The following is a 12,824-nucleotide window of genomic DNA, read 5'->3' on the forward strand; positions in this document are numbered from 1 at the left end:
TGGAGAATCATAAACCAGAGCATCTGTATCCAATCCTCTCACAGCATTATTCGAGACCAACTCCAAAAATGACTTCACTCTGGGAACAAGTCTTTACACATCATCAGCAGAAGCTCCACCCTGACCTGAAACGTGCTGGTTACCCAGGAACGTCTCACCTTCCAGACACGCCCATCACGGTGCCCACTTTGGAAAGGGAAGGGGTGCCAGGACCTGTAAGTTACAATAAATGTCAGAAAGTGTACGCACAATGAAACGATTTTGTGTATTTAATCACATTTCACAAACTCACTTGGACTTTGAAGCTGTTGGGTGGGAGATGAAGTGCTGAAAAATTTCTTAATGTGGTCGTTTTTCAATACATGAGAAGGTAATGAAGTCAAATACCTAAAAATTAAACAAAGTGGTTTTATCAGCATTAAGGTGGTATTCCCAAAAACTCACCGGGAGACAAATTTTAATTTCCAATGAAGAGAAACACACACTAGAGTGAGGTGAACAAAAGCACCACAACCCGGACTCTTTCTGCTTCAATTCAGCCAGACCCCTGTTACGACTCTTACCACCCCCCGGGGCCACCTCCGTCGCAGGGCCTGGGTCTCCGGGCCCGGACCCAGGCAACAGGCCTGCCCGCTCCGCACGCTGACCAAGCCAGGGCGCGCCCTGCGGCTGGGGGACGCTGGCCGGGGGACTTCATCGGGCCCTGTTTTGCCCCGCAACGGTCTCAACTTTCCACTATGGGACCTCATTTCATCAAACTGTCAAAATCACACTAAACGGTGACATATACTATGAAATTCCTTTACTCGTATCTTCAAAAGCATGCCTTTAAATCCTCCATAAGGGAGGAAAATCCATGGAGGCGAAACAGAGACCCAGACTGCTGAACACAACATGTCCCCTCAAGAGCTGCTGGGGTGACCACGAGGCTCAGGCGTGCACTTGCCCAGCCCTGGCCACGCCACAAGGCCCACGGGCAGGTACCACAGGGCAGCACCCCTGGCCCGCGGGGGCAGGGGCACAGTGGCGCATTACCTCAGGTCCGCTTCCAGATCCATGTGGCTTCGCTCTACGTAAAAGGAATCTGGGCCAGCCAAGCAAGGAATGAATTTCTCCAGATTTTCTTCGGGGTACAGCTGAGGTAACTGAAAGAGACAGAAAAGCATCGGAGGTCTGTCAAAATTCACTTGACACGGGAAGCCCTGCGGTTGAGAACCGGGTAGGTCCTGGGTGCTGACATCTGTGGGACGCTACAGCCCACCCTTGTCTCAGCTCTCTGGGATTTTACTTCCACTCGGGATGGGAAAGCCACAAGAGAACATCGCTCGCACCACAGCTTCAGGAAAAAGCTTGGTCATCTACACAATCTCCTTCCCGTGAGCCCATCGGAGAACTAAGTTGCAAGGTCACTATGTGAACTGAATTTCAAGAGGGACCTGCCCCTCCAAGGAGAGACAAAACACATGACCCATCTCTGTGGCAGAGCACAAGGAAGAGGGGGCCACCACGCCAGCAGGCAGAAGAGGTCAGAAGACGGGACACTTCCCGCGGGCTGAGTGTGGGCCAAACATCAGTCAGGCGAGAGCCCCAGACACCAGGGGAGTGTGCCCTCCTTCCCAAGCTTGCTTCCACAGGAGACTGGAGAGAGTCCCCAGGGTGGCAGAGGTGGGGGCTGGCTACCCCTGGGGGCCTGGCAGGAACCCCCAATGCCTCTCCCTGGAGCCTTCTCTAAATCCGAGACAAAAGCCCTTAAGCCTTACGGATGAGGCGGAAGCAATACCCTCCTGCCTCTACAGGAGGGGAGGGAGTCTGCTTGGCATGAGGCCACAGGCAGAGACGCCCTGCTTCTGGGGGGAAGGTAATATGCGCACGACCCTCTGGCCCTGACGAAAAAGCAAAAACCCTCTTGGGCAGAGGATGCTAACGCCAGGACAAAGCCGGGATCAGCCACTGTTGGGGAAGAAAGGGGCAGGGATGCCGAGAAAGCCCCCCAGGGCCCCGTGCCTGGGACTGAGGCCGGACCAAGGGGATGGAGAACACCTCACCCCTACGTCTGTTACCAAGCAACAAGTGACCGCAGTCTCCCCTCCGGGCCATGGACACAGAGGACTACTGAGGGCTAAGAATGAAGTCGGACCACTGACAGGAACCTCTGACACTGCACGCCCCTCCCCCAGCTCCAGGTGCAGTGGGGGACCAGAAGCCCGCAGGGTACACAAGCCCGCAGCAGCAATAAAACCCAAACCCAGCTCAACTCCTGACTGGACCAATGCGAGGACCCCCCCAAGGGCCTGAGAGCAGCGGCAGGGCGCCCATTCCCAAGCAGATACATGGCTTCCCTCGGTTTCTACATTTTCTAAGCACGATATCTATCATTCAGTCAAAAATTGCAAGATAAGGGGGAAAAAATAAGACGGAAAAAAAAACTATGGTCAAGCTAATCATCAGAGCCAGACTCAGAGATAACCCAGATGCTGGAACTATCAGACAGGATTACAAAATAACCATGATTAACATACTGAAGGATTTAGTGAGAACACAGACAACACACATGAACAAACGAGAAATCACAGCAGAGAGATGGAAACTTGAGTAGAAGACGTGTCAACAGAAAAGCTAGAAGAAACAAAAAAAACCCAGGGAAACAGAAAACCACAGTCCCAGAGACGAAGAACTCGGCACGTTAACTAGCCTCAGGAGCAGCCTGGGCAGAGGTGAGGAGAAGCCCCAGGGAACTTAAAAACAAGGCAACAGAAACCGTCCAACCGAAACACACAGCGGAAAGAGCAAGAAAAACAAACAGAGCACCCGAGGGCTGTGGACAATGTCCAAGGTCCAGGTGCATGGAGCGGACATCCCAGGGCCAGAGAAAGGATAGGGCAGAAGAAACATGTGAAGAGATCATGGGTGAGAATCCTCCAGAATTAACAAAAGGCAATAAACCAGATCCCCAAGGAGGCCAGGGAGCCCCAAGTCCAGCAGACAAGCAGCACTGCGCCCACCCAGCGGGTCCAAGTTCCCGCCTGCATCACCACAGGCCAGAGCGATGGATTTCGTACCAATCGAGAGGCCAGGCACACAGGAGAGGAAATGTAGCGTTCTCAGTGTGACAGAGGAAAGAGCATCCAGGGGGAGGGGCAGTGATCCCAGAAAGCATGGCTCACAGGCCAGGAGGAAAGGCGCCAGCGAACAACTTCTGTCTGAGCTTTTAAAACAGGACCCATCACCTGGATTTTCTCCTACAGGATCACGTCCTTGACTTTATAGCGAAAAACGTAACACTCGCTTCGGAGACACCTTACATACGTCACTCCATGAAATAAGGGGACTCATTAAGATGCACCTGCTTTGGCTAAAGACAGAGGTTCACCACTCTGACCCGGGCCAGTGGACTCCGAAGACGTATTAGCCATAAAGGCACGCACGTGCCTACGTATGTACGCATGTCAAGTGGCATTTAGTTAGTACTGGAACCTTTTGTTCAGGTGACAGCTGTTGAAACAACTGGAAAATCCAGTATGTACGACAGACCCAGGTGGAACCAGGTGGAGTGTCTCTGAGCCTCCGCTGCAGAGTAACCACACCACACACCCCTCAGCCGCCCGTGCAGGCCACAGCGTCCTGCGCCTTCGTGCCCTCCACAACTGCAGGGAGATCGGATCGCGGCACCGGGGACCAGGCTTTTATGGCCATGCACCAATTACTTGCTCTGCCAGCTGAAGGAAGCAATCCACTGAAATCACTCTGCAGTGTTATCAAGAGCCTTTTAATTTTTTAAGAGCCCTTAATCACCTTACCTTTGACATAAATTCAGTCACTTCAGAGGAAGATTTGGTTACTGATGTTACTGAAGAATCAGACCACAAGACCTTGAAAACAAACAAACAAACAAACCTTAAAAACAGACGCCACATGTGTGACTCACGACGCACCTGTCCGGGGAATCTTCGTGGGCACAGGTGCAGTGAGCGTGATGAGCCCTAAGTGTGGTGGACCTTGTGAAAGGGGTAGTTACACATCCCCTGACTCGTGAGAGGAAAGCTCACCTGGCTCAAGTCCCTAAGGCTTAACTTCCTGTTGTGTGCAATTATTCAAATATCACCAATTACTCACAAGCATGGAGTCTGAGGCTGGCTCCACAAACTCGTACGCAGTCGCTCACCCTTACGACCGGCCGTGTATGCCAGCGCCCACCATCCTCAAGTGCACCTCCTCTTAGGGCAGAAGGAGACAAGGCCCCTGCCCTCAGGGACCTGACAGAAAGGGCCCGGGCCAGTCAGAACTAGCAGAGCGCTGGGGCCACGGGCTGGGTAGAAAGCACCAGAAAGGGCTTTCTGGAAGAAGCTCTACAGTGCCGCGTGTGCCCAAGACTGTCCACACTGCACTTACTCACCCGCACACGAGGGGTGGGAGGTTGTGTTTCATCCCGGGGTCAAAGCAGGCCTCCAGAGACGGACTGCATGCGCCCTGCAGGGAGGGCTGTGTCACCTCCCTCCCATTTTTCCAGTGTTTCCTGACCACCTGTGGGCACCACCAACAAGTGGGGGGGGGGGGGGGGGATGAGAAGGGGCGGGGGTGAATGGAGGTGGGGGGAGGCAGGCGGGGGTGGGGAGCAGCACTCAGGTGCCTGAACTGGGAAGTAGCATGTCCACCACAGGAAGAGGCGCACGGGTGTGAGGGGTGAGGCGGGCAGGGCCACGACAAGAGGGGTTAGACCATGAAGCAAGGATTTTGCCCTCAGATCCAGAAGAAGCCACTGGAGGGTTTCAAGCCCAGAAGTAAAGTGACGAAAAAGAATGCATTATGTTTCCAGCGATGGAGTAGACAGAGCGTGGCGGTTTGGGTGGCCCCCCTCTGCTCCCCCCTCCTGCCCGCACCTTCTAAGAAACAGCCCACCGTGGTTGCTGACGGCCCCCCACGTCCCCTTTCCTCCGCCAAAATCCACACGAGTCCCTTCCGTCCCCACAGCTGCCGTGACAAGTATGAAGGTGGCCGTCTCACCAAGCTCCCACGAGACACAAGCCAACTGAGGAAAGGGGCTCCTCCCCTGACCTCGGAGCTCGGGCGCACAGCGGCCTCTCCGCGTCACACGCTGGCGCTCTCTGAACGAATGTGCCTCGCCGCCCAGATGGACCCCACAAGGTGCACTTAACTAGCCTGCTCCTGCGTGAGACAAACAACTCTCACGACACCGGCCACACGTTTGGAGCAAGCTGCTACCCATGAAATACCAGTACCATCCACGACCAGAGGCAGGAACGCTCTGGTCCTTAGACGCCGGGCCCAAAGCACTGCTGACGTCCCGCGTCTACCAAAGTGCAACACGGGGTGGAGGACCTCTCTTCTCCTCGTGCCTCTCCGACCAGGGAGGACGGAGTCCGGTCAGAGTCTGTCTCCTTCTGTGCACGTTCCCATCCGTGAATGCATCTTAGACCCCACGAAACACAAAATCCAACGCCCAAGCAACAAGCGCAGCATGGACAGATCACGTTATGTTGAAACAGACCATCCGCTGCCCCAAAAGTCATGTGCTTGAAACAGGCAAAATCGCTGCAGGTGTCAGCTCCTGACACATTTCCATTTACCTCCCAACGGAGCTGATAATTCAGCCTAAGGCAGACAGAAAGCAAGGGCTCACTTCCAGGCTGGCCTCGGCACCACCGTGCTCTACAGCTGACACAGCTTCCTTCACGCTCACCCTCAGCCTTCCCCGCGGGCCCACACCCCTGCACGAGAGGAGGGGACAGGCCCCGGGAGGGGCATGGACACAGAACAGCCTCCTGGCATGCCACGTGCTAGACACATGTCCCGTCAAATCCAAGGTGGCACCAATTGTAAGCTACCCCATTATCTTACGTACCACCAAGGAAGAAACTTGCCAGACAAATTATGGCACAAAATTTTCCTGTCGCCTGTACCTATTCAAAGAGCTACCAAGACAGACTGTAAAATACCCCAAGAATAAACAAAACGCAAAACGTGCACAAAACAGATAGACTACGTCACATTATGTCTCAGTCCCCTGACTGACTTCTCAGCTCCATCCCCGACGTCCCTGTGTCGCCCACAGCACCTCGGCCAGAGGCCCTGCCACAGCCCGGACGTGAGCAGGCGGGCCCAGCACTAGAACATCTAGCACCGGGCCTTGGAGAGCCCAAGTAGGCCTGGTAGAAACAAAGGCCATGTGCGAAGAAGAAAACAGTTTTAAAAAACTAAAAACAATCATTACTATTCTCATTGAACTACAGAAGAAAGCATAGCCAAGAACAGGATGCTATGAAAAAAGAACTGTCAGAGAAAAAGCGTTCCTTGAAATGGAAACAGGACAGGAGTGAAAAATTCCATTGAAGAGAGGGGAGATGATGCAGTCTTCCCTAAAGTGGACCGAAATACCAAAGGGAAAGAAAACAGAGAAAAATATAAAAGAAAGAACCAGTCTTGAGATCCAAAATGCAGACAGCAAGAGTTCCAAAGCAAGAAAACAGAGAAAAGCAGAGCAGAGGAAATCAAAAGGGAGGGTTCAGGACAAGGCCCCCAAATGATGGATGTGAGTTTTCAGGTTAAAAGGGTCCATGCAGTCCCAGCACAATGATGAGAACAGACCCACAGCCAAGCATGGGTGAGGAGTGGGCAAACACCCAGGACTGAGGAAACCCTGAAAAGCACCAGTGAGACAGGAGTGCTCCCCATTTCCTAAGGAAGAGTGATGTCCAGCTGCCAACTGAGTGTTCTCGGTACCACGCCAGGAGCATACAGACCTCACACACTGTACCTCCGGAGCACCCTAAGAAGCCACCAAAGGATGACCTAAGACCCGAGAACAGGCGATGGTGCCTGCATGGAGGGAGGCAAGTGGTGGTGAGGGGAGAGCCGCGTGCCCACCAAGGACCACCGCTCCACACGGTAGCAGAGTCGCAGCTCAGAGATGGAAGCAACGGGGTGCCGGGACTGAGTGCGATGAGGGGTTTCGGACGACTGGGGGACTCCTAGGGTGAAACCACTTCTAGGCACCGCTCCTTAAGCAGGAACCAAACCGGCACACAAACAGAGACAATTCCAGGGAAAGCCCTGAGCATGTACCACGTGGCTCCAGGATCAGCAACCCTCACACAGTCACGCTACTACCACGCAGCCACTGTGGTACACGTCAAGACGCACTGTTCCCTGCTCCTCCTGGCCGTGGACGCAGAATTACTGGACTCTCCGCTCTCTGCATACAGAGCTGATAGAAACAGAAACTTAATTCAAAAAATAGTGGTCAAGACTCATCTTTGTCAACGGTGAGATGATACTCAGAGAAGTCAAGATTATTTTGAAATGAAAAAAAAAAAACTTCCAAAGAAAAGATCTAGCACTAAAATAAATGTAATGCCTGGATTCCTGGGAAAGAACGGCACAAAAAGAATGTTTTTTTTATTAATATTGTTCCACGGTTCTTTTTAAGTCAATTAAAATCCTACAGTCCAGTAAGTACTTCAAGGGGTTGGGTCATCTTTTGGTCTTTTTTCCCCCTCTCTATCCTCACATCTAACAAGAAAATCTTTTCATTAAAAAAAGGTTCAGTTATTCCAGTGTCTTAATAGTGAGAGCGAGAGAGCTGGTAAATGCGGACATTTCCCACGTACGTGGTTACGTACTAACTTTGGATTTCCAGTCGCTTGCTTTCCGCCTCCTGATCTGCTCTCCTCAGTAACCAGTGACTAGCAACGACAACTTCCGCAAAACACACAACCAACTCCATGGAAAAGAACAGGAAGTGCAGAGTGCAACCTGTAGTACAGTTTTTTACATACTGACGGCATCTCGATCCGGCTACACAGCCTTCCTATAAAAGACACCTTTTATCTGTCTCCTGGAAAACAGGGATACGTACAAATTAAAGCTGGAGATAAACAGGACCGCGAAGCCGGTGGGCAGGGGCCGCGGACCCCTCCCGGACCCGGGAAGGCTGGCAGGAGGAAGGCTTCCCCGCGTCCCCTCTGCTGCCAGCACACAGGCCCACCGCCACGCGCGGAGGACGCCCCTAGAAGTGTTCTCCCTGCTCTAGTCCCAGAACAGGAGCTGCTTATTTCCGTACAAGAGATGCCACACTTAACGGACAATTTGATTTTCATTAGTTAGGGTTCTGTGGGCAAAGGGAAAGGCTTAATCCTCAGGTAGCTTTTTAAAAAAAGTTTTACTGAGTTATAACAGACGATGAACTGCACCTATCTAAAGGGTGTAAAACTCGGTAATTTTGGGCACGCATTTATGCCCAGGAAACCATCACTCCTGTGGATACAACGAACACACCCGTCACCTCTAGAAGTTTCCTCCTCCTTTCCTGAGGAGGCTGCCCCTGCGTCACCGTAGTTAGTGTCCGCCTCCTACAACCTTGTGCAAGTGGGCTCGGACAGAATACGCTCTTTTCTGGCAAGGGCTCTGGCTTTTCTTACACAGTGTCATTATTTGCACATTCTCCACATTGCTGGTGTAGCAACAGCTCAGTCCTTTCCACTCCGGGTAGGCCCACACCCTCCTGTGGACGGATACTCGGACTGGTACACATAAAGCTGTCGTGAACATTCTTGTACAAACCTCTGTGGGAACAAATGCTTTCATTTCCTGCGGATCAACACCTTGGAGAAGAACTGAGGGGTCAGACTTCAGGGAAATATTTAACTTTGTAGAGAACTACCAGATACCTTGTAAAGACACTACAGCCCTGTGCACATGCCCCACCAGTGCGGGGACGGTCCCCAGCTGTGGCCACCACGTGGGCACGCAGAGCCTCACTAGGGGTCTACCTGACGTTCTCCTAATGACTAGTGAGACAGACGGAGTATGTGCTCACGTGGGACATTGGCCCTCCAAACACGTCCCCTGCTCACGTGTCCGTTCACATCTTTGGCTCATTTTTTATTGGGTTGTTTTCTTATCACTGAGTTTGGAGAGTTCTTTACAAACTCTAAATAAAAACTCTACCAAATATGTAACTTGCAACCACCTTCTCCTGGTGTGTGGTCTGTCTTTGCACCTCCTCAAGGCGCCTTTTTTTTTTTTAATTTTTAAATGTTTGTTTATTTTTGAGAGAGAGAGAGAGAGAGAGAGAGAGCGCGCGCGTGCACGCACAGGGGAGGGGCAGAGAGAGAGGGAGACACAGAATCTGAAGCAGGCTCCAGGACCCTGAGCTGTCAGCACAGAGCCTGATGTGGGGCTCGAGCTCGTGGAACTGTGAGATCGTGACCTGAGCCGAAACGAAGAGTCAGATGCTTAACTGACTGAGCCACCCAGGCAGCCCTCAAGGTGCCTTCTGGGGACCAAGTTTGATATCCTGAGCAAGTCCAATGTATTTATTTTGTCTTTTATGGATCGTGTTCTTGGTGCTGTTGTGAAGAAATCCGCCTCGCCATACAGTCTTGTATGCTTTCTTCCACACTCATAATTTTAGGCTGTGCGTTTAGGACTATGACCAGTTCTGAAGTAATCTTGTATAAGGTGTGAGGTTTGGTCAAGGTTCCTATTTTTGCATATAGGTGCTTGCTCGGGAACTGTTTGTTGAAAAGACCATCCTTGGTGCACCTGGGTGGCTCAGTTGATTTAAGCATCCAACTTTGGCTTAGGTCATGATCTCATAGTTCATGGGTTCGAGCCCCATGGTGGGCTCTGTGCTGACAGCTTGGAGCCTGGAGCCGGCTTCAGATCCTGTGGCCTCCCTCTCTCTCTCTGCCCCTTCCCAGCTCACACTCACTTGCTCTCTCTCTCTCTCAAAAATAAACATTGAGAAGAGAAGAGAAAGAGAGAAAGAGAAGGAGGGAGGGAGGGAGGGAGGGAGGGAGGGAGGGAGGGAGGGAGAAAGAAAGAAAAGATCATCCTTTCTTCACTGAACTGCCTACCTGCCAATTGGCCGTTTACCTGTCAGTCTAACCATGGACTCTCTGCCCAGAGCTGAGGACTCCCCCCCACCTTGTGGTGACCCCCCAAACCGGCGCCCCTGGGGTCTAGCAGCAAGTCCTGAAGTCAGGAGTGTGCGGCTTCCAACCGTCTTCTTTTCAAAATTGCCTGGACTATGCTACTGTTCTTTCGATACACACTTGAGGGCTGGCTTGTTGATTTCTAAAACGGAAAAATCCACAGGGGCTTATATTGGGGGGGGGGTCGTTCCAGATGATAGAAGGGTAAGCCAAGGCAGGTTCACTGCTGTCCCCAGGCCACCCACACGCTATTAGCAGAGTTCCCAGTTATATGCCCAACTGTACGCGGCCCCCAGGTGGCCTCACTTCCTTGCGAGACAGGAGTCCCCAAGCTGACGCATAAACGGCAGCCGTCAGCGGCACCCCTCTAAGCCCAGCACAGAACAAGCACACAGTTTAAGCTGTGCAAAGTAAAGTGTTTTGTAAACAATATTTTTTTCATGGTGACTATGTCCTTCCTTTGTGCCTTCAAAGACAGCGTGGACTGTGAAGTCCTTAAGGATATCAAGTCAGCACCCCAAAAGAAAAACCAGTTTGGACTTCCGGGTTACTGGAGGATTACCACTTTCCCGAACACAAGAATACTTTTACCAGTTCTCACATCAGGAGGAGGGAGCTCTTCAGAAACCGAAGCTTCTGCGTTAAGTGCTAAAACACTTCAGCTTACCCACTGGGATAGAAACGTCTTCAACTACACGCCTCACCCGTGTGACGGCATCCACACCGGGCGACGCTCCCAGGTCCGGTGCCGCCAGCTCGGAGCTGCCCGTGGCCACAAGGCCGGGGCTCCAGGCTCCTCTCGGAGTCGTGCAGCTCACCTGCAGGGGACTCAGGGCACTGCGTCCCCATTCTCGCCAGCCCACTGCCTCCCTACCCCTGACCATCACTCCCTCCTCCAAGGGGACACAAGAGGCTAAGTGTGTATTTCACCAAAGCTCGTGTCTTCAGAGAGAAGGTGTGGGCATCGTGTCGGACACAGTCACCACACCTCCCACAAGCCCAGGTCGTGGGCCCAAGGACGGGGGCAGATCGAAGCCTAGCATGACTAGATGGGCTGAGTGGGGCCCCCTAGCCCAGAACAGCTCCACCCCACGGAGGCGGGGGACCCCTAGGGGAGAGATGGCAGAGAGGCACAGAGCACGAGGGACAGGAAACGTGCTCAGGGTCCCAGGGACCTGCTAAGTCCCGCCCCTTTGAGGCCTTAAAGATTTCGGGATTCCAAGGTTCTCCCGTTGCTGAGACGTGGGTGCCAGTCCCAAGTTTTGACAACCTCCAAAACCTTAGGCAAGTCTTTCCCGTATATTCGAAGACACATGCATAGCAGAACAGGAACAACGGATCCCCATAATGCAGTGTATCTCCCAAACCAAACGTAGATTTTATTCTTTTAGTGGTAAAAGTATTTCAAGTATTTCAATGTAGCTGTGAAAACTTAGCGAACCACACACAGCATGCGTAATAGATACTAACCAGAAGCTTTGATTCCTGAGAACACTCCCCACAAGGATGCAGGAAGCAGGTTTCCTTGTCAATCAGTATTCAGGCACATGGTCAAAGGAGAAGCTCACACAACGTGGCGGGTAAGAAACAGAACCGTGGGGACATGGCCACCAGAATACATTTCCCAGCCTTTTCTGCAGCTAAGTGGGACCAAGAAACTCAGTCTGGGTCAACAAAACAGAAATAGAAGTACCTGTGGCTGCTTTAGGAATGTTCCTTAAAAGAAAGAGAAAAGTAAACTTTCCCTTCCTCTTCTTGCTACCTGGAATGAAAATGTGACGACTGGAGCCCTGGCTGCCAGGCTGGACCGTGAGGCTCGGGGCTGCACCCCAGGGGATCAAAGCAGTCGGCTGGGAGAGCCCAGGCCCTGAAGGACCTCCCCAGTTTGCCTCCTGGCACACTCTGAGGCCACCGAACCACCGTTACTGTGTGCCTCCAATCCTAATACACAGCGTGTCTCAATTTTCACACGGAGTCTCTGCTTCAGCCAACTCTGGTGAGCAGCCAGCAGCAGCTGAGCACAGCAGTCTAGACGACGCTTAGCACTCAGGCTGCCGAGGCCCGGTTGTGGGGGGAACAGCCACACGGGCTGGAGACGGCCCGCCCGCGGCCCACGCCTGGCTTTCTGCCCCCCCCACGGCACTGGCACGGTGCTTGGCTATAAGGCCCGTCTTCCCTTTAGATAAATCAAAGTATCTGATCACAGCAAAGGTTTTCATCCTATCCCTCAGAGGAGAAAAGGGGAAAAAAAACAAAACGAAACATGACATCTTACCTCAAAGGAACATTCAACATTTCTTTCATTTTTTGTGTGTGACAATCCCTTCAGGTCTATCTTTTCAACACTCACTGTAAAAGCAAAAAACAACAACAACAACAACAGACAAAATTATAAGAATGAAATAACACTTGAAGTACATATTAGTTAGCATTTGGTATTTCAGTAATTTTCAAAATGAGGCTTTTGAGGCCAGCGCAGTCCACTCTCCTCTGCGGCGTGCTCGCCTGGGAAGAGGAACTGAGGAGGGGGGCAGAGCAGTCACACGCAAGAATAGTGGTGAATTGAAAAGCAGAACAGAAAAAAACAGGCAAAAATTCAAATCCTAGAAAAGGAAGAGAACGGTACTTGCAGAGAGAACGTAAGTTGACTTGAATGCACAAGAGCACAGCCTCTAATTATGACTAAGGACCAGTTCTGATCTGTTCTGATTTCTGAAAAACGAATGCGCCTTGTTTTCGGCTGTGATTGTCTCAGACACCAGTGCCCAGACAGTCCCATCTGGGTCTCTTCATCAACAGATACGGATATCCTTCTCGGACAGGGCCAGGCCGGAGGGGTTCAAGGCAGCGGTTACGGAGGAAGTAACGAAG

The 12,824-nt window shown here is 52.1% G+C and overlaps 1 protein-coding gene across 4 annotated transcripts in view; it reads right to left on the reverse strand.

The window, feature by feature from the left end:
• Positions 1 to 12,824, reverse strand: part of ZCCHC14 (zinc finger CCHC-type containing 14) — a 57,627-nt gene that overhangs the window by 11,029 nt on the left and 33,774 nt on the right. For 3 of the 4 annotated variants that reach the window (XR_014136142.1, XM_081791330.1, XM_081791328.1), the window contains exons 3-7: positions 12,229 to 12,302; positions 3,798 to 3,869; positions 1,036 to 1,145; positions 293 to 387; positions 159 to 213 (exon numbers count right to left, since the gene is read on the reverse strand). Coding sequence is in view for 3 of the 4 variants with exons in the window: in XM_081791330.1 (XP_081647456.1) it covers positions 159 to 213; positions 293 to 387; positions 1,036 to 1,145; positions 3,798 to 3,869; positions 12,229 to 12,302 (406 nt within the window). In the remaining variant the exon portion in view is untranslated. The remainder of the gene's footprint in view (positions 1 to 158; positions 214 to 292; positions 388 to 1,035; positions 1,146 to 3,797; positions 3,870 to 12,228; positions 12,303 to 12,824) is intronic. The other variant, XM_081791329.1, reaches the window with a different exon arrangement.

This window comes from Panthera onca, chromosome E2 (assembly GCF_046562875.1).
Source record: "Panthera onca isolate mPanOnc1 chromosome E2, mPanOnc1 haplotype 2, whole genome shotgun sequence".
Classification (NCBI taxonomy): Eukaryota; Metazoa; Chordata; class Mammalia; order Carnivora; family Felidae; genus Panthera; species Panthera onca.